Source organism: Nerophis ophidion, linkage group LG22, assembly GCF_033978795.1.
Source record: "Nerophis ophidion isolate RoL-2023_Sa linkage group LG22, RoL_Noph_v1.0, whole genome shotgun sequence".
NCBI lineage: Eukaryota > Metazoa > Chordata > Actinopteri > Syngnathiformes > Syngnathidae > Nerophis > Nerophis ophidion.
The window spans coordinates 42,197,879-42,216,970 of NC_084632.1; the positions used below are offsets into that span (position 1 = coordinate 42,197,879).

At 40.7% G+C, this 19,092-nt stretch overlaps 1 protein-coding gene across 1 annotated transcript in view; it reads left to right on the plus strand.

The window, feature by feature from the left end:
• The first annotated feature begins 391 nt into the window (after window positions 1–391).
• The window catches only part of LOC133540354 (fibronectin type III domain-containing protein 7-like), a 32,938-nt gene continuing 14,237 nt past the window's right edge, over window positions 392–19,092 (plus strand). Inside the window, exons 1-9 of the mRNA XM_061882877.1 lie at window positions 392–522; window positions 653–668; window positions 775–1,023; window positions 2,485–2,745; window positions 9,656–9,916; window positions 11,931–12,194; window positions 12,421–12,675; window positions 12,735–12,992; window positions 16,422–16,676. Of these exons, the coding sequence (XP_061738861.1) occupies window positions 469–522; window positions 653–668; window positions 775–1,023; window positions 2,485–2,745; window positions 9,656–9,916; window positions 11,931–12,194; window positions 12,421–12,675; window positions 12,735–12,992; window positions 16,422–16,676 (1,873 nt within the window). The 5' untranslated portion in view covers window positions 392–468. The remainder of the gene's footprint in view (window positions 523–652; window positions 669–774; window positions 1,024–2,484; window positions 2,746–9,655; window positions 9,917–11,930; window positions 12,195–12,420; window positions 12,676–12,734; window positions 12,993–16,421; window positions 16,677–19,092) is intronic.

The window sequence follows — 19,092 nt, forward strand, 5'->3', positions numbered from 1 at the left end:
TTTATCTGAGAGCCAGATGCAGTCATCAAAAGAGCCAAATCTGGCTCTAGAGCCATAGGTTCCCTACCCCTGCTATAACATAACAAAATGTTAAAAGTTGGTATGGTAAAACGCCGTATTGTATGTTGTCTATTTGTGTTGGCATTACCATGAGCTGGCGACATGTCCAGTGTGGACCCCGCCTTCCACCCGTGTGCAGCCAGGATAGGCTCCAGCACCCCTCCCCCATTAAACCGGGAAAGTCCAGGTTCTCTGTCACATGTCATTGACCCATCCAAAAAAACCTGCCCCCTCTCTCCATTTGATTGGTTACCTGTGTGAAAGGGGCGGGGACAAAGTGGAGGCATTCCATCCAACACAGAGAGCAGGTACTTTTAAGAAAAGGTGAGACCACTGAGAGCGAGACTGAGGTTCAAATCTGACGATCGCTGGGAAAGAAAGCTACCAGTATTGAAACGGTTGTGAAAAATGGGTGCATCAAAGGGGTTGGTGGCTTTAGTCTTGCTGTATACTTGCACACAGGTAAGTCCTTTTAGGTTGGGAAATGTGTAATTGTAGAACAAAAAATGTGTAATTGTAGAACAAAATATGATATTTGGTTAAGGTTGGTGTATTATTTTGAATTATTTTTGTCTTTTTGTGGCATTGACAGGCTGCAGCGCTCACAGGTATTATTATTTCCATTCTTGTATTTTTTTATTTCAATAACAGACAAAAATAATTTTGACGTAGTGTTGCGAATTTTGTTTCACCTCTTGTGTTAAATGCTCGCAGTGTCCGTGTTCGCGACCACGTCCAAAAGTAAGACCCTGCGATGGAACAGGCATCCAGGGGCCGGCTCATACTTGGTCACCGTGCGGGAAAAGTCCTCATCAGCGGTGACCGCTTTTGTCCAATTCGGGGCCAACACCGTGATGGGCACCGTCAGGCCCCTGGCCCCCAACACGGTCTATGACTTCACCGTGGAAGCTTTGGACGCGGACCAACTGAGGCTGGATGTGGCGGTTGTTGAGTCCTTAACAGGTGAGTTGTGATTGGCGTTGAAGAGGTAAATATGTTCTTTTCTAAGATGCATCTTTTTGGTTGGACTCTAATATTTCTACTGTCGTCCTAAATATCAATTAATCAATCAATCAAAGTTTACTTATGTAGCCCTAAATCACGAGTGTCTCAAAACGACATCCTCAGCTCAGATCCCACATCAGGGCAAGGAAAAACTCAACCCAATGGGATGACAATGAGAAACCTTGGAGGGGACTGTAAATGCGGACTAACATAATAGTGTGAGAGTCCAGTCCATAGTGGATCTAACATAATAGTGATAGTCCATTCCATAGTGGATCTAACATAATAGTGAGAGTCCAGTCCACAGTGGATTCAACATAATAGTGGGAGAATCCAGACCATAGTGTATCTAACATAATAGTTAGAGTCCACTTCATAGTGGATCTAACATAATACTGTGAGAGTCCAGTCCATAGTGGATCTAACGTAATACTGTGAGAGTCCAGTCCATAGTGGATCTAACATAATAGTGAGAGTCCAGTCCATAATAGATCTAACATAATAGTGTGAGAATCCAGTCCATAAGGGATGAAATGAAATGAAATGAAATGAATTATATTTATATAGCGCTTTTCTCTAGTGGGATCTAACATAAAATTCTGATAGTCCAGTCCATAGTGGATTTAACATAATAGTGATAGTCCAGTCCATAGTGGATCTAACATAATAGTGTGAGAGTCCAGTCCATAGTGGATCTAACATTGTAGTGTGAGAGTCCAGTCCATAGTGGATCTAACATAATAGTGTGAGAGTCCAGTCAATAGTGGATCTAGTTAATAGTGTGAGACTCCAGTCCATTGTGGATCTAACATAATAGCATGAGAATCCAGTCCATAATGGATCTAACATAATACTCTGATAGTCCAGTCCATAGTGGATCTAACATAATAGTGAGAGTCCAGTCCATAGTGGATCGAGCGTAATAGTGAGAGTCCAGTCCATAGTGGATGTAACATAATAGTGAGAGTCCAGTCCATAGTGGATTTAACATAATAGTGAGAGAGTCCAGTCCATAGTGGATCTAACATAATAGTGAGAGTCCAGTCCATAGTGGATTTAACATAATAGTGAGAGTCCAGTCCATAGTGGATCTAACATAATAGTGAGAGTCCAGTCCATAGTGGATCTCACATAATAGTGAGAGTCAGGTCAGTAGCACAGAGACCTCACCAACTGAAGCACATATGAGTGGTCCACCCTGGATCCTGACTTTTAACAGCTATCATCTGTGGTCACCGAATCCGTGCGTTCCACGAAGGAGAGGGGGGGCAGATCAACTGGTCTAAAAGGGGTCTCTATTTAAAGGCTAGAGTATACAATTGAGTTTTAAGACAGGGCTTAAATGCTTAAATATCTGAAGTTATGAAGAAACTCTGCGGCTGAAAAATGAATATGACATCTCATTTTGTTCTGTTTCAGCACCTCCACTAATGGACCCCGTCCAAAAAGTCAAGCCGATGGACAGCGAGACCCTAATAGTGGAGTTTGACTCGGTCACCGGAGCCACTCATTACGTCGTACGGGTCCAAAACGATGACGGCTTTTTCAGAGAAGACACGGTCTATTCCTCCCCCGCCGAGATTGCCTCCCTCGCCCCGTACACAGAGTACACTCTCAGCATCATGGCGGGGAACGCTGGCGGCCGCAGTCAACCATCCCTTTCTGCGACTGGAAAGACAGGTAAATATTTTTGTCACACATTGTAAAAATTGTATTATTCATTGAATTATTGGCTAATAATTGTATTGTTAACTAGATGAGGCAATTCCTGAAGGAATTACATGTGAATGCTCCAATGCTGAAGTTGAACTGAAACCCTGGAATTTTGTTTAATTTATTTTAGAATTGTTGAAGTAGAGCACACACAATTCCCAAACAGGCTGAATATTTTGAAGTTAAAACGGTTTGAATCAGATGAAAAATGTGGGAATTGTGGAACTTTGAAGAATGTTCCATTGATTTCAATGGGAATTTCCCCCAAAATGCGGAAATTTCGGGAAAATCGGGAATTTTTTTGAAAATGATGAAAACAACTTTCAACGGTTTGAATGAGTTTTATTTGTAAAAAAAAAAAAAAAAAAAAGTATTTTTACATTGAGCAAACAACCTCAAGGTGCTACAGTGTATTTAAAAAAAACAAGGTAAAATAAGATAAAATAAAAATAATAATAATAGTAAAAAGATAATAAAAATAAAAAATATCCATCCAACCATCCATTTTGAATGAATGAATGAATGGTTTATTTTGAGCCATACAAACAAAACAAGAGAATGACATAAAATACAAAAGAAATATATAAATACATTATTTTTACACCTACATTGAAAACATTACATGCGACTAATCTTTTGTAGATGTCACGATTGGCTCAAAAGGGAGTGGGAAGAAGTAAACTTGAAATAGTTGTTGTTGAAATTTTTCAAATCGGTCAAGAAATGTTGAAGTACTAACATAAATGGTATTACAGAATTCCTGGAAAACCGGGAGTTTTTCCAATTCGAAAAACAACTTTGTTCCTTTGTCCTAATTAAGAGGAATGATTTGACGGTGGAACGGTTGAAGTGGGTTGAAAAATGTGGAGGGGAGTAATCTCCAGAAAAAAAGGTGAAAATAGGGCTTTGGAAAACCAGGAGTTCTGGAAAATCCTGGAATTTTTTGGAACTTGGAAGAACGGTAGTTAAAATTTCTAGAATGGTGAAGTAGGTGGAAGGTGGAATGGTTTTGAATAGGTTAAAACATGTGGAAAAAGGTGGGAGTTTGAAAAATGGCCAATTTTATTCTGAATGGGAAAAATGTCCTGGAAAACTTGGAATTCTGGGAATTTTTTTGTACTTGGAAAAAAGTTGGTTTAAATTACTAGAATGGTGGAATAGGTTGAAGGTGGAATGGTTTGAATGGGTAGAAAAACGTGGAAATGGTGGAAGTTTGAAAAATGGCCAATTCATTCTTAAAGGGAAAAATGTCCCGTAAAACTTGGAGTTCTGGAAAATCTGGGAATTTTTTTGAACTTGGAAAAAAAGTTAGTTTAAATTACTAGAATGGTGGAATAGGTTGAAGGTGGAATGGCTTTGAATAGGTTAAAACATGTGGAAAAGGTGGGAGTTTGAAAAATGGCCAATTTTATTCTAAATGGGAAAAATGTCCCGGAAAACTTGGAATTCTGGGAAATTTGGGAATTTTTTTGTACTTGGAAAAAAGTTAGTTTAAATTACTAGAATGGTGGAATAGGTTGAAGGTGGAATGGTTTGAATGGGTAGAAAAACGTGGAAATGGTGGAAGTTTGAAAAATGGCCAATTCATTCTTAAAGGGAAGTTTGTCCCGGAAAACATGTAATTCTGGGAAATGTGGGAATTTTTTGATTTTTTCAAATGGGCTGAACAGTTTGAAGTTGGAACAGTTTGAATCAGATGAAAAATGTGGGAATTGTGAAACTTTGAAGAATGTTCCATTGATTTTATTGGGAATTTCCCCCCAAAATGTGGGAATTTAAGGAAAAGCGGGATTTTTTTTTTAAATGGTACAAAAAAACTTCAATGGTATGAATGAGTTGAACTGGTTGGTGTTGAAATTTTTCAAATCGGTCGAGAAATGTTGAAGTACTAACATAAATGGTATTACAGAATTCCTGGAAAACCGGGAATTTTTCCAATTCGAAAAACAACTTTGTTTCTTTGTCCTAATTAAGAGGATTTGACGGTGGAACGGTTGAAGTGGGTTGAAAAATGTGGAGGGGAGAAACCTCCAGAAAAAAAGGGTGAAAATAGGGCTTCGGAAACCAGGAATTCTGGAAAATCCTGGAATTTTTTGGAACTTGGAAGAACGGTAGCTTAAATTTCTAGAATGGTGAAGTAGGTTGAAGGTGGAATGGTTTTGAATAGGTTAAAACATGTGGAAAAAGGTGGGAGTTTGAAAAATGGCCAATTTTATTCTGAATGGGAAAAACGTCCTGGAAAACTTGGAATTCTGGGAATTTTTTTGTACTTGGAAAAAAGTTGGTTTAAATTACTAGAATGGTGGAATAGGTTGAAGGTGGAATGGTTTGAATGGGTAGAAAAACGTGGAAATGGTGGAAGTTTGAAAAATGGCCAATTCATTCTTAAAGGGAAAAATGTCCCGTAAAACTTGGAGTTCTGGAAAATCTGGGAATTTTTTTGAACTTGGAAAAAAAGTTAGTTTAAATTACTAGAATGGTTGAATAGGTTGAAGGTGGAATGGCTTTGAATAGGTTAAAACATGTGGAAAAGGTGGGAGTTTGAAAAATGGCCAATTTTATTCTAAATGGGAAAAATGTCCCGGAAAACTTGGAATTCTGGGAAATTTGGGAATTTTTTTGTACTTGGAAAAAAGTTAGTTTAAATTACTAGAATGGTGGAATAGGTTGAAGGTGGAATGGTTTGAATAGGTTGAAAAACATGGAAATGGTGGAAGTTTGAAAAATGGCCAATTCATTCTTAAAAGGAAGTTTGTCCCGGAAAACATGTAATTCTGGGAAATGTGGGAATTTTTGGATTTTTTCAAATAGGCTGAACAGTTTGAAGTTGGAACAGTTTGAATCAGATGAAAAATGTGGGAATTGTGGAACTTTGAAGAATGTTCCATTGATTTTATTGGGAATTTCCCCCCAAAATGTGGGAATTTAAGGAAAAGCGGGATTTTTTTTTGAAAATGGTGCAAAAAAACCTCAATGGTATGAATGAGTTGAACTGGTTGGTGTTGAAATTTTTCAAATCGGTCAAGAAATGTTGAAGTACTAAGATAAATGGTATTACAGAATTCCCGGAAAACCGGGAATTTTTCCAATTCGAAAAACAACTTTGTTTCTTTGTCCTAATTAAGAGGAATGATTTGACGGTGGAACGGTTGAAGTGGGTTGAAAAATGTGGAGGGGAGTAATCGCCAGAAAAAAAGGGTGAAAATAGGGCTTTGGAAAACCAGGAGTTCTGGAAAATCCTGGAATTTTTTGGAACTTGGAAGAACGGTAGTTTAAATTTCTAGAATGGTGGAATAGGTGAAAGGTGGAATGGTTTTGAATAGGTTAAAACATGTGGAAAAAGGTGGGAGTTTGAAAAATGGGCAATTTTATTCTGAATGGGAAAAATGTCCTGGAAAACTTGGAATTCTGGGAAATTTGGGAATTGTTTTGAACTTGGAAAAAAAGATAGTTTAAATTAGTAGAATGGTGGAATAGGTTGAAGATGGAATGGTTTTGAATAGGTTAAAACGTGTGGAAAAGGTGGGAGTTTGAAAAATGGCCAAATTTATTCTGAATGGGAAAAATGTCCTGGAAAACTTGGAATTCTGGGAAATTTGGGAATTGTTTTGAACTTGGAAAAAAAGATAGTTTAAATTAGTAGAATGGTGGAATAGGTTGAAGGTGGAATGGTTTGAATAGGTTGAAAAACATGGAAATGGTGGAAGTTTGAAAAATGGCCAATTCATTCTTAAAGGGAAGTTTGTCCCGGAAAACATGTAATTCTGGGAAATGTGGGAATTTTTGGATTTTTTCAAATGGGCTGAACAGTTTGAAGTTGGAACAGTTTGAATCAGATGAAAAATGTGGGAATTGTGGAACTTTGAAGAATGTTCCATTGATTTTATTAGGAATTTCCCCCCAAAATGTGGGAATTTAAGGAAAAGCGGGATTTTTTTGGAAAATGGTACCAAAAAACTTCAATGGTATGAATGAGTTGAACTGGTTGGTGTTGAAATATTTCAAATCGGTCGAGAAATGTTGAAGTACTAACATAAATGGTATTACAGAATTCCTGGAAAACCGGGAATTTTTCCAATTCGAAAAACAACTTTGTTTCTTTGTCCTAATTAAGAGGAATGATTTGACGGTGGAACGGTTGAAGTGGGTTGAAAAATGTGGAGGGGAGAAATCCCCAGGAAAAAAAGGTGAAAATAGGGCTTCGGAAAACCAGGAATTCTGGAAAATCCTGGAATTTTTTGGAACTTGGAAGAACGGTAGTTTAAATTTCTAGAATGGTGAAGTAGGTTGAAGGTGGAATGGTTTTGAATAGGTTAAAACATGTGGAAAAAGGTGGGAGTTTGAAAAATGGGCAATTTTATTCTTAATGGGAAAAATGTCCCGGAAAACTTGGAATTCTGGGAAATGTGGGAAATATTTTTAACTTGGAAAAAAGTTAGTTTAAATTACTAGAATGGTGGAATAGGTTGAAGGTGGTATGTGGCTTGAATGGGTTCAAAAATGTGGAAATTGTGGAAGTTTGAAAAATGGCCAATTTGTTCTTAAAGGGGAAAAATGTCCTGGAAAACTTGGAATTCTGGGAAATGTGGGAATTTTTTGAACTTGGAAAAAAAGGTAGTTTAAATTAGTAGAATGGTGGAATACGTTGTAGGTCGAATGGTTTGAAAAACATGGAAATGGTGGACGTTTTAAAAGATGGCCATTAAATGCTGAATGAGGAAAAAAGTCCTGGAAAACTTGGAATTCTGGGAAATGTGGGAATTTTTTGAACTTGGAAAAAAGGTCGTTTAAATTACTAAAATGGTGGTATGGTTTGAATGGGTTGAAAAACATGGAAATGGTGCAAGTTTGAAAAATGGCCAATTCATTCTTAAGGGGAAAAATGTCCCGGAAAACGTGGAATCCTGGGAAATCTGGGAATTTTTGGAATTCGTCTAGGGAAAATCAGCAATTCTTAAATAAGCTGAACAGTTTGAAGTTGGAACGGTTTGAATCGGATCGAAAATGTGGAAGGTAGAGCGCGCCAAAATCTGGAGAAGAAGAAAAATAGATGGATGAATTTTGGTGTAGAAAATCATATTTAGCTCAAGTAGTCGACGGAAACCCTTAAGAGACAAACTAGTTTGAATTTACAGGGTTTTGACGCAATATTGGAGAGCACAATGATTACTGTATTTTACTGTGTTAATTACTGTAAAATATATATATATATATATAATCATTTGTTGCACTGTTACAGTACATTTTCAGTATAGTATTTTCACTGTTAAAACTTTATGATAAAGCCCCGGGTACATTTTTAAAGTGCATGTGCGATTTGCACATGAAAAAGTTTCATTTAAACGTCCGGTAAAAATATATTTGAGTCACGTCACTCCCTGATCCCGGTGGAAGTCACCGGATCGTACTTATTGTCCTATAGTGCGTGTTGTTCTGTACGATATCAGACTCCAGGTTGTCATTGTAGGAGATTTACACCCACAACCCCCGAGGGCTTGTCCTGTATCGCTTGTAACTCTCCCAGGATCTTCTATGTGAAACACAAAGAGTTGACCTCATACTGTATTTATCTTCTCCACCCTCGCCCAGGTGTGAGGTATCTATCACCTGATCTACAGTATCACCCAGAAACATAATCTAACCTGTGAAAGTGGTGCATTTCAGCTACCGTATTTCCTTGAATTGCCGCCGGGGCGCTAAATAATTTAAAACCTCTTCTCACTCCGGCGTTTACCAAAGGCATGCGGTAAATTTAGGCCTGCGTTTATACATTTGAGTGTGATGTAAGGATACCAGCATGAAAAGCACATTTAATAAAAAAAACGTAATGGTCTTACCTTTACTTATAAATGAAGCACATGCGCAGCTCCTTCTGATCAAAAGCTTCGATAACTTGTTTATAGAAGTCTTCCTTATCTTTCTTCAGTTTTAAAAGTATTTATGTCTCGATGGAGATATTCCTTTATTACCTCCTGCTTGGATTGAAAGTCCAGTTTAGAAAAAAGCCCAGGGAGCTCATCAGTGACAGGTGTGCAGATTGCAGATTGACCACACCAGTTTTGTGTTTGGAGGTACGCTCAGCACCAGCGTGCAGTTGAACGCGCCCAGGCCGTGACACTACCCTTCCTGGTGTGTGTACACCTGAACTAGTAAACACATCAACAGAACAATTAACCAGAAAAGCGAATCAGAATGCTTCGAGTCCCACTCATTGTTCAGCCTCGTCGGATGGTGTGTACATGCCAAGGGAAATTGGTGTAGAATATGTCTCCAAAACGGAAGGCTCCCAACCGGGAATCATAGACCTGTACGAAATATTTGACTCGTTTGCGAACATCAGATCTTTATTTGTAACTGAAAGCCATTAGTCAAACATATCTGTCAGGTTCAAACGCTGATGACATCTATTAAACAGACAAGAAGCAAGGAATCATGCAGAGACAGTGTTCAATTTAGCTCAACGAGGAGAGTAGTTTTAGCCTGTACTCTAGTTACAGACCCAAACTACGCTCTAAAGTCCAGCCCACGTGCTCCAGTATTTATTCGGGAGGTCCCTGGTTAAATCACTGAGGCTGCTGCTTAAGGGAGAGGGGTAATCTCAGCAGCGCCATTTAGACACAATATAGGACTATTCATGAAATGCAAATGTGCTGACACTCGTGATATCGCCCTGTCTCTGCTCTGTCTGCGAAGCTCTGGACACAAACACTGATACGAGACGATATCCCTTTGCACTGATAGAAAAGTACAACTTCAGCACAATTGATAACAACTATAGCAACGACCTTTAAGCATAAGAGTTGTGTGATAACTTACACATAATTATTCTAACAATATCACCTCATTTTCTATCAAAACTTGCTTCCATCTTCCACAGTTTTGCCGCCTCTCCAGCTCTCCGCCTCGTCTCCCAGTAACGACAGTATCGTGGTATCCTGGGACCTGCTCGTGGATGCCCTCCAGTACACCTTGAGCGTGTACGAGGTGGGCTCCAACAACAGTATAACAAAGAACACCACCAGCACGGATCTGACAATCTCGGGACTGGACGCTGGCTCTCTCTACATGATCATGGGCTATGGTTGGGACCCTGAAGAGAGAAAGGGAGAGGGAAGTTATTACATCAACCAAACCACACGTAAGGATGCACATTTCTGTTTGGGTTCTATAGGAGAGACACAGTACTGCAGGGATATACAACTGGTGGTCCGGGGGCCAAATCACCATACGGACATGGGTTCAGTTCAGAAACTTCCGACATTTGCAGATCCTTGCATTGACTTTTGAACCTCGCTAACAAACATAGAACCCCGGGCTCCAAACTTGTGACTTACTTACAGTACTCTCCTTTTGATTTAACTCACTAAGATGTCGCTGGAGCTGAACTTATTTAGTTCTACAGTCGTGGTCAAAAGTGGACATACCCTAGCCATCCACAAGCTTCTGGTTGAATTTTTGACCACACCTCTTGACAAAATTGGTGCAGTTCAGCTAAATGTGCTAATTTTCTGACATGGACTTGTTTCTTCAGCATTGTCCACATGTTTAAGTCAGGATTTTGGGAAGGACATTCAAAAAACCTTAATTCTAGCCTGATTCAGCCATTCCTTTACCTCTTTTGACGTGTGTTTAAGGTCATTGTCCCGTTGGAACACCCAACTAAGCCCAAGACCCAACCTCCGGGCTGATGGTTTTAGCTTGTCCTGAAGAATTTGGAGGTATATATATATATATATATATATATATATATATATATATATATGTATATGTGTATATATATATGTGTGTGTATATATGTATGTGTGTATATATATGTGTGTGTGTGTGTATATGTGTGTGTATATATATATATGTGTGTGTATATGTGTATATATATATATATGTATGTGTGTGTATATATATGTATATATGTGTGTATACATGTGTGTGTATATATACATATATATATATATGTATATATGTACATACATATGTATATATGTGTGTATATATGTATGTATATGTATATATATATGTATGTATATATGTATGGGTGTACATATATGTATGTGTGTGTGTATATATGTGAGTGAATTAGTGAATTATATTTATATAGCGCTTTATCTATATATATATATATATATATATATATATAATTATATATATATATATAAGTATGTATGTATATTTGTATATATATAGTGGTGTGTGTATATATATATATATATATATATGTGTGTGTGTCTGTGTCTATGTATATGTGTATGTGTGTACTATATGTATATGTGTATATGTATATGTGTATTTATATATATATATGTATATATATATGTGTATGCATATATATATATATATATATATATATATATATATATATATACATATATATATATATATATATATATATAGGTATATGTGTGTACATGTGTATATGTGCCTTGGAATTCATATATATGTACAGTATGTGTTTATATGTATATTTGTACATGTATGTATGTATATGTATGTATTTATATATATGTGTGTATATATATATGTATATGTATGTATATGTGTGTATATATGCGTCCATATATGTGTATATACATATGTATGTGTATGTATATATATATATACATATGTGTGTATATGTAAATATGTGGTATGTATATGTATGTGTATATATATATATATATATATACATATATATATATATATGTATATGTGTGTGTGTGCGTATATGTATATATATGCATATATATGATATATGCATGTGTGTGGATGTATAGGTATATTTATGTTTATTTATATTTAATTACTATATCATTGTGTATGCACCTTAGGGGATCTGCTCCAATTTTGTAGTTCTTTGAACCTGTTTACTGTATTAATGACAATAAAACTCTATTCTATTCTAAGTCTGACAAAAATCCAAAGACCAAAATCAAATGTCTACTGTAGAGGACACAGACTCTCTGGAATAAACAAAATAATAGTGAAAGAATAAGTCTGGCCCCCCGGTCCTTAGCTTTGTGTCTCCCAAAAATTACTAGTTGAATATCCCTGCATTACACTGATACCAAATCCTTGAAAGTCTGATTCAAACTTGGGTTTTATTCTAAGCATGATAATACATTCTACACACACAATATATACACTTTACTATTGTTGCATACCCATGTTCGTATTGACAGGGCCTCCAATGCCTGTTTCCATCAATGTCTCCGTGGTGACGGCTGATGACCTGGCCGGACTGTCCGTCTCCTGGGAATTGGATCAGCTGGTCTACGGGCCCATTGAGTACCACGTGACCAGCGATCAGAACCGTACATGTAACTCCACATCAAGCCTCTGCCTCCTCTCGCCGGTGGGCTGTGGGGAGATGCACACCATCCAGGTTACTGCCTCCAATGAGGCCGGGCCCGGTCATCCATCCGTGCCATTCCACTTCGTCACCTGTGAGTATGACAACTTCAACTCGCTATCATGTGATTCTCAATAATTTTCCGTCATGCTGCCACAGCACTAACATTAACACAGTAATAAAACTGATAATACCTCAACATCCAAGCATAATTGATACTGTGACAGAGCTCTTACCTTAAAACGCTCATCTGAAATCAACATCTCCGATTGAAATTTTGCTATGGTTGAAAACTTATTGTTGTGGTCTGTCTCTGTCAGTCCCCTGCCCACCTGAGTCCTTAGCTATGGTCGAGTCAATGGAAGCCAACTGCACTCTGTCTTGGGATACGGCGCCGTACGCCGACCGCTACATGGCCTACGTAAAGAGAGTTGACGGCACGGAGGAGACGTGCAACACCACCAGCAACTACTGCGCATACCACTGCCAGTGTGGCTACACGCACCTGGTGTCGGTCTTCGCCTTCAACGACGCCGGCTCCAGTCCTCAAGGACCGGTTATCAACCACACCACAGGTAAGTCCGAGCGCAGGCGTCCCCAGCTTGGTGTGTCTCAACCTGTCTGTGTCGGTCAGTGCCATGTTGTCCGGAGGGTGTGGCCGTCACCCTGGTGGGCACGGAGACCCTGGAGATCACCTGGGCGGCGTCACTGGGGGCGGAGCTGTACGAGACCCGGGCTGCGGACGGTTCGGAGGTCATCCTGTGCAATGACACGGCGCCGGTCTGCGCCCTCTCTGACCTGGGTTGTGACAGTCCCTACAGCGTGGTGGTGACCCCCTGCAATGACGTCAGCGGGTGCAATCGGGCATGCGGCGCCCACACCAGAGACACAGGTAAAGAACCCACACCTGGATGTTCATCTTGGCCACCGAAAGCTATTTTAATAGTTGATGTTTTTGTCGGGTTAATTCTAGGGTTGGGCAATACGGAAAATATAAACGATAAATACAGTCATGGTCAAAAGTTTACATACACTTGTAAAGGACATAATGTCCTGGCTGTCTTGACCTTCCAATCATTTCTACATTTTGTAGAGCCAGAGAGCCCATCCTAAGTTAATTAATGTCCTGAATAGTTATTGTATTATTAGAGTTATCAGACAGGTCCTAGTCTTATTTATATGTCCAAAAATATTTGAAGAAGAAGAAGACGGCACAGAATGCAGGGATGTAGTTTTATGTGTTCGTTATATTTACAAAAGTATGTAGTGTGAAACTAATCCAAAATGTTCACGGTGTGCGACTATGTGTCACGATTATCCGATGAGTGTTACCGGAAGTGTTGAAGTCCAAGGGAGCGAGGCAAGCATGGAAGTCTGTGGGACGGACATGAGATCAAGGGCAGGGGAAAGGTATCAAAGTCTGTGTCTAGGTGGGAGGTCGAGATCCAAGAGGCGGCCCGGGAACCAGAGGGAATGGGGGGAGACAAGACATGGTGCTTGTGATGTGGGAACGGAGGAATGCCGCTGTGGGGCGGCATAGCTCGGTTGGTAGAGTGGCCGCGCCAGCAACTTGAGGGTTGCAGGTTCGATTCCCGCTTGTGCCATCCTAGTTACTGCCGTTGTGTCCTTGGGCAAGACACTTTACCCACCTGCTCCCAGTGCCACCCACACTGGTTTAAAATGTAACTTAGATATTGGGTGTCACTATGTAAAGCGCTTTGAGTCACTTGAGAAAAGCGCTATATAAATATAATTCAATTCACTTCACACTGCTGGAAGAAGACACGGGACACGAGACAAATGAACACGGAGGAGGAGAAACCATACTTGCCAACCTTGAGAACTCCGAATTCGGGAGATGGGGGGAAGGAGGGTGGGGTTGGTTTGGTGGTAGCAGGGGATGTATATTGTAGCGTCCTGGAAGAGTTAGCTCTGCAAGGGGTTCTGGGTTTTTGTTCTGTTGTGTTTATGTTGTGTTACGGTGCAGATGTTCCCCTGAAATGTGTATGTCGTTCTTGTTTGGTGTGGGTTCACAGTGTGGCGGATATCTCTAACAGTGTTAAAGTTGTTTATACGGCCACCCTCAGTGTGACCTGTATGGCTTTTTGTTAATAAATTTGTTAGATCTTACCTTTGTTGTGTTCTTCGTTTGACGCATCCTCGAGGGAATCGAACCCGGTACCACGATGCCGAACCGGCGTTACAAGTAGTGTCAAAGCGCTTTGAGTACCTTGAAGGTAGAAAAGCGCTATACAAGTACAACCCATTTATCATTTATCATTTAGAGGACGCTAAAGGCAGTGACTTTTAGGCACGCCCCCCAATAATGTTGTCCGGGTAGAAATTGGGAGAATGTTTGCCCCGGGAGATTTTCGGCACTGAAATTCGGGAATCTCCTGGGAAAATCGAGAGGATTGGCAAGTATTGGAGAAACGATGAGTGTTACCGGAAGTGTTGAAGTCCAAGGGAGCGAGGCAAGCTTGGAAGTCTGTGGGCGGACATGAGATCAAGGGCAGGGGCAAGGTATCAAAGTCTGTGTCCAGGTGGGAGGTCGAGATCCAAGAGGCGGCCCGGGAACCAGAGGGAATGTGGGGAGACGAGACACGGTGCTCGTGATGTGGGAACGGAGGAATGCCGCTGTGGGGCGGCATTGCTCGGTTGGTAGAGTGGCTGTGCCAGCAACTTGAGGATTGCAGGTTCGATTCCCGCTTGTGCCATCCTAGTTACTGCCGTTGTGTCCTTGGGCAAGACACTTTACCCACCTGCTCCCAGTGCCACCCACACTGGTTTAAAATGTAACTTAGATATTGGGTGTCACTATGTAAAGCGCTTTGAGTCACTTGAGAAAAGCGCTATATAAATATAATTCAATTCACTTCACACTGCTGGAAGAAGACACAGGACACAAGACAAATGACCACGGAGGGGGAGAAACCATACTTTCCAACCTTGAGAACTCCGAATTCGGGAGATGGGGGGAAGGAGGGTGGGGTTTGGTGGTAGCGGGGGGTGTATATTGTAGCGTCCCGGAAGAGTTAGCTCTGCAAGGGGTTCTGGGTATTTGTTCTGTTGTGTTTATGTTGTGTTACGGTGCAGATGTTCCCCCGAAATGTGTATGTCGTTCTTGTTTGGTGTGGGTTCACAGTGTGGCGGATATCTCTAACAGTGTTAAAGTTGTTTATATGGCCACCCTCAGTGTGACCTGTATGGCTTTTTGTTAATAAATTTGTTAGATCTTACCTTTGTTGTGTTCTTCGTTTGACGCATCCTCGAGGGAATCGAACCCGGTACCACGATGCCGAACCGGCGTTACAAGTAGTGTCAAAGCGCTTTGAGTACCTTGAAGGTAGAAAAGCGCTATACAAGTACAACCCATTTATCATTTATCATTTAGAGGACGCTAAAGGCAGTGACTTTTAGGCACGCCCCCCAATAATGTTGTCCTGGTAGAAATTGGGAGAATGTTTGCCCCGGGAGATTTTCGGCACTGAAATTCGGGAGTCTCCTGGGAAAATCGGGAGGGTTAGATAGATAGATAGATAGTACTTTATTTATTCCGTCAGGAGAGTTCCTTCAGGAAAATTAAAATTTTCAGCACAATCCCATTCATCCATCCATCCATTTTCTACCGCTTATTCCCTTTCGGGGTCGCGGGGGGCGCTGGCGCCTATCTCAGCTACAATCGGGCGGAAGGCAGGGTACACCCTGGACAAGTCGCCACCTCATTCAGGTTTAGACAAACATTACAGGGAGACAGAACAGGATCGCTGACGGGTCTGCCGGCTTCCAGCGCCCCTTACAAAAACAAAAAAGATGAGATAAAGGTAAACAAAGAGGGGGGGTGGGAGAAAAAAAAAGTAAGTATTGGCAAGTATTGGAGAAACACAGAGAAAGAGAGTGTGTGAATAGAGCTAGAGATATTCCTACTTACTGTACTGGAACAGGTAGCTACGTTCTGGCCCGGAACACAGAAAAATTTGCATTGGAATGCGCCCGGGCCGTGACAATATTGTTATCAAAAAAGGCAACATAATTTAACTTGATATAGATTGCCCATCTTAAGTTAATTAATGTCCTGAATCGTTATTATCAGAGTTATCTAAAAGGTCTTAGTCGTAACCAGTAGGCTGCATGCTATCTATTGTGTTTATGTTGTTGGAAAGTCTGCTTTACGTCTTCTACTGCGATGCCACGTATTTACTTCGTATGTTGCTTCAGTGTTTTGGTAAAAACATGCTGATGGAACAAACACCAGACTCTAATTTTGCTTGTTTGAATGCAAACGATTTGACGGTTTCCTTCCTCTATTTGTCCCGGTCAGCTCCCTGCATGCCCGTGAACATGCAGCTCCATCAGAAAAACTCTTCCTGTGTCACGGTGAGCTGGACGGGAAACAACCGTGCCGCCAATTACAGTGTGAGCGCGGCGGGAGCGGAAGGTACGCTCACCTGCATCTCCGCTGGAAGCAGCTGTGACCTCACGGGTCTTCCTTGCGGCTCCGTCTTTGAAGTCAGCGCCATAGCGACAAGCGCTGCCGGACAGAGTTTACCCAGCTACTCGGAAACCTTGGAAACAGGTGAGTTGAATGCACAACTGCACATACCTTAAAGGCCTACTGAAATGAGATGTTCTTATTTAAACGGGGATAGCAGGTCGGACCGAGAAAACGACAATTCCCCCATTAATTTGAGCGAGGATGAAAGATTCGTGTTTGAGGATATTGATAGCGACGGACTAGAAGAAAAAAAAGGAGTTAAGAACGCAAATGCATTGGGACTGATTCCGATGCTTTTAGACACATTTACTAGGATAATTCTGGGAAATCCCTTATCTTTCTATTGTGTTGCTAGTGTTTTAGTGAGCCATAGCATGGATGTACCTAATGAAGTGGCCCATAGCATGGCTGCCTTATTAGCATCGCCGGTAAAATGTGCGGACCAAACGATCAGGACTTTCGCATCTTGTGACACTGGAGCAACTTAAATCCGTCGATTGGTAAGTGTTTGTTTCGCATTAAATGTGGGTATCTAGTTTCAAATGTACATACAGCTAGCGTAAATAGCATGTTAGCATCGATTAGCTGGCAGTCATGCCGTGACCAAATATATCTGATTAGCACATAAGTCAACAACATCAACAAAACTCACCTTTGTGAGTCTGTTGACTTAATGGTTGCAAATGCATCTGCAGGTTATCCATACATCTCTGTGCCATGTCTGTCTTAGCATCGCCGGTCAAATGTGGAGACACTCTGGCACATTCAATGGGGGTCTGGCGGCAGATTTCTTGCCAGTGGTGCAACTTGAATCCCTCCCTGTTAGTGTTGTTACACCCTCCGACAACACACCCACGAGGCATGATGTCTCCAAGGTTCCAAAAAATAGTCGAAAAAACGGAAAATAACAGAGCTGAGACCCGGTGTTTGTGATATGTTGAAAATGAATATGGTGGGTGTGTTACCTCGGTGACGTCACGTTCTGACATCATCGCTAAAAGACCGATAAACAGAAAGGCGTTTAATTTGCCAAAATTCACCCATTTAGAGTTCGGAAATCGGTTAAACAAATACATGGTCTTTTTTCTGCAACATCAAGGTATATATTGATGCTTACATAGGTTTGGTGATAATGTTCCCCTTTAAGAGAGAAGCCCTGCCTCTACCGGAAGTCGCAGACGATGACGTCACATGTTGATGGCTCCTCACATATTCACATTGTTTATAATGGGAGCCTCCAACAAAAAGTGCTATTCGGACCGAGAAAACGACAATTTCCCCATTGATTTGAGCGAGGATGAAAGATTCGTGTTTGAGGATATTGATAGCGACGGACTAGAAGAAAAAAAAGGAGTTAAGAACGCAAATGCATTGGGACTGATTCCGATGTTTTTAGACACATTTACTAGGATAATTCTGGGAAATCCCTTATCTTTCTATTGTGTTGCTAATGTTTTAGTGAGTTTAATAGTACCTGATAGTCGGAAGGGTGTGTCCACGGGTGTCTTGACGCGCAGTGTCTCAGGGGAGTCGACGGCAGCTTTATGGGCGGCACAAGCTCAGCTTTTCTCCGGTTAGAAGCTGTCATGATCTGTAGTCTGGATCATGTTTAGTTCGGTTATTTTCTGTTAGTTTGGACTCCCTTTATTGTTTGTGTACCTTGTGAGTTAGTCTGGTCACCATGGTAACATATTAATTTCACCTGCTGCGCGTTCCAGATGCACACCTGTTTTTGTTAATTACTTTCCTATTTAAGCCTGCCTTGTCCCGTCAGTCGGTCTTGGTCCCTTGTTTGCGGTATGCAACTGTTTCGTTGGTAATTACTAGATTTCTTGTTACCTGATCCTGTGCTAGTGTTAGCATTAGCTTCTGTGCTTTCGCCACGGGTTTCTTTTCGTCTGTTTTTGTACCAGTGTTTTGTTATTAAATCATTCTTACCTTTACCTTACGTGTCTATGTTTGCGTTGGAGGAACGATCCCGCATTAAAATGCGACCCGCACGTGACAGAAGCGACTTTTTAACCACAATTTTCTCACCGAAACCTGCTGGTTGACATGTGGTCGGGATCCATGTTGGCTTGACCGCGCTCTGATCCATAGAAAATGTTCACCTCCGGGAATTTTAAACAAGGAATCATCATGTGTTTGTGTGGCTAACGGCTAAAGCTTCCCATCTCCATCTTTCTACTGTGACTTTTCCAATATTAATTGAACAAATGGCAAAAGATTCAGCAACACAGATGTCCAAAATACTGTGTAATTATGCCGTTAAAGCAGACGACTTTTAGCTGTGTGTGTGTGCAGCGCTCATACTTCCTTAAAACCTGTGACGTCTTGCGTACACGTCATCATTATGCGACTTTTTCAAACTGAAACTTCCAGGAAATTTAAAATTCTAATTTAGTAAACTAAAAAGGCCGTATTGGCATGTGTTGCAATATTAATATTTCATCATTGATATATAAACTATCAGACTGCGTGGTCGCTAGTAGTGGCT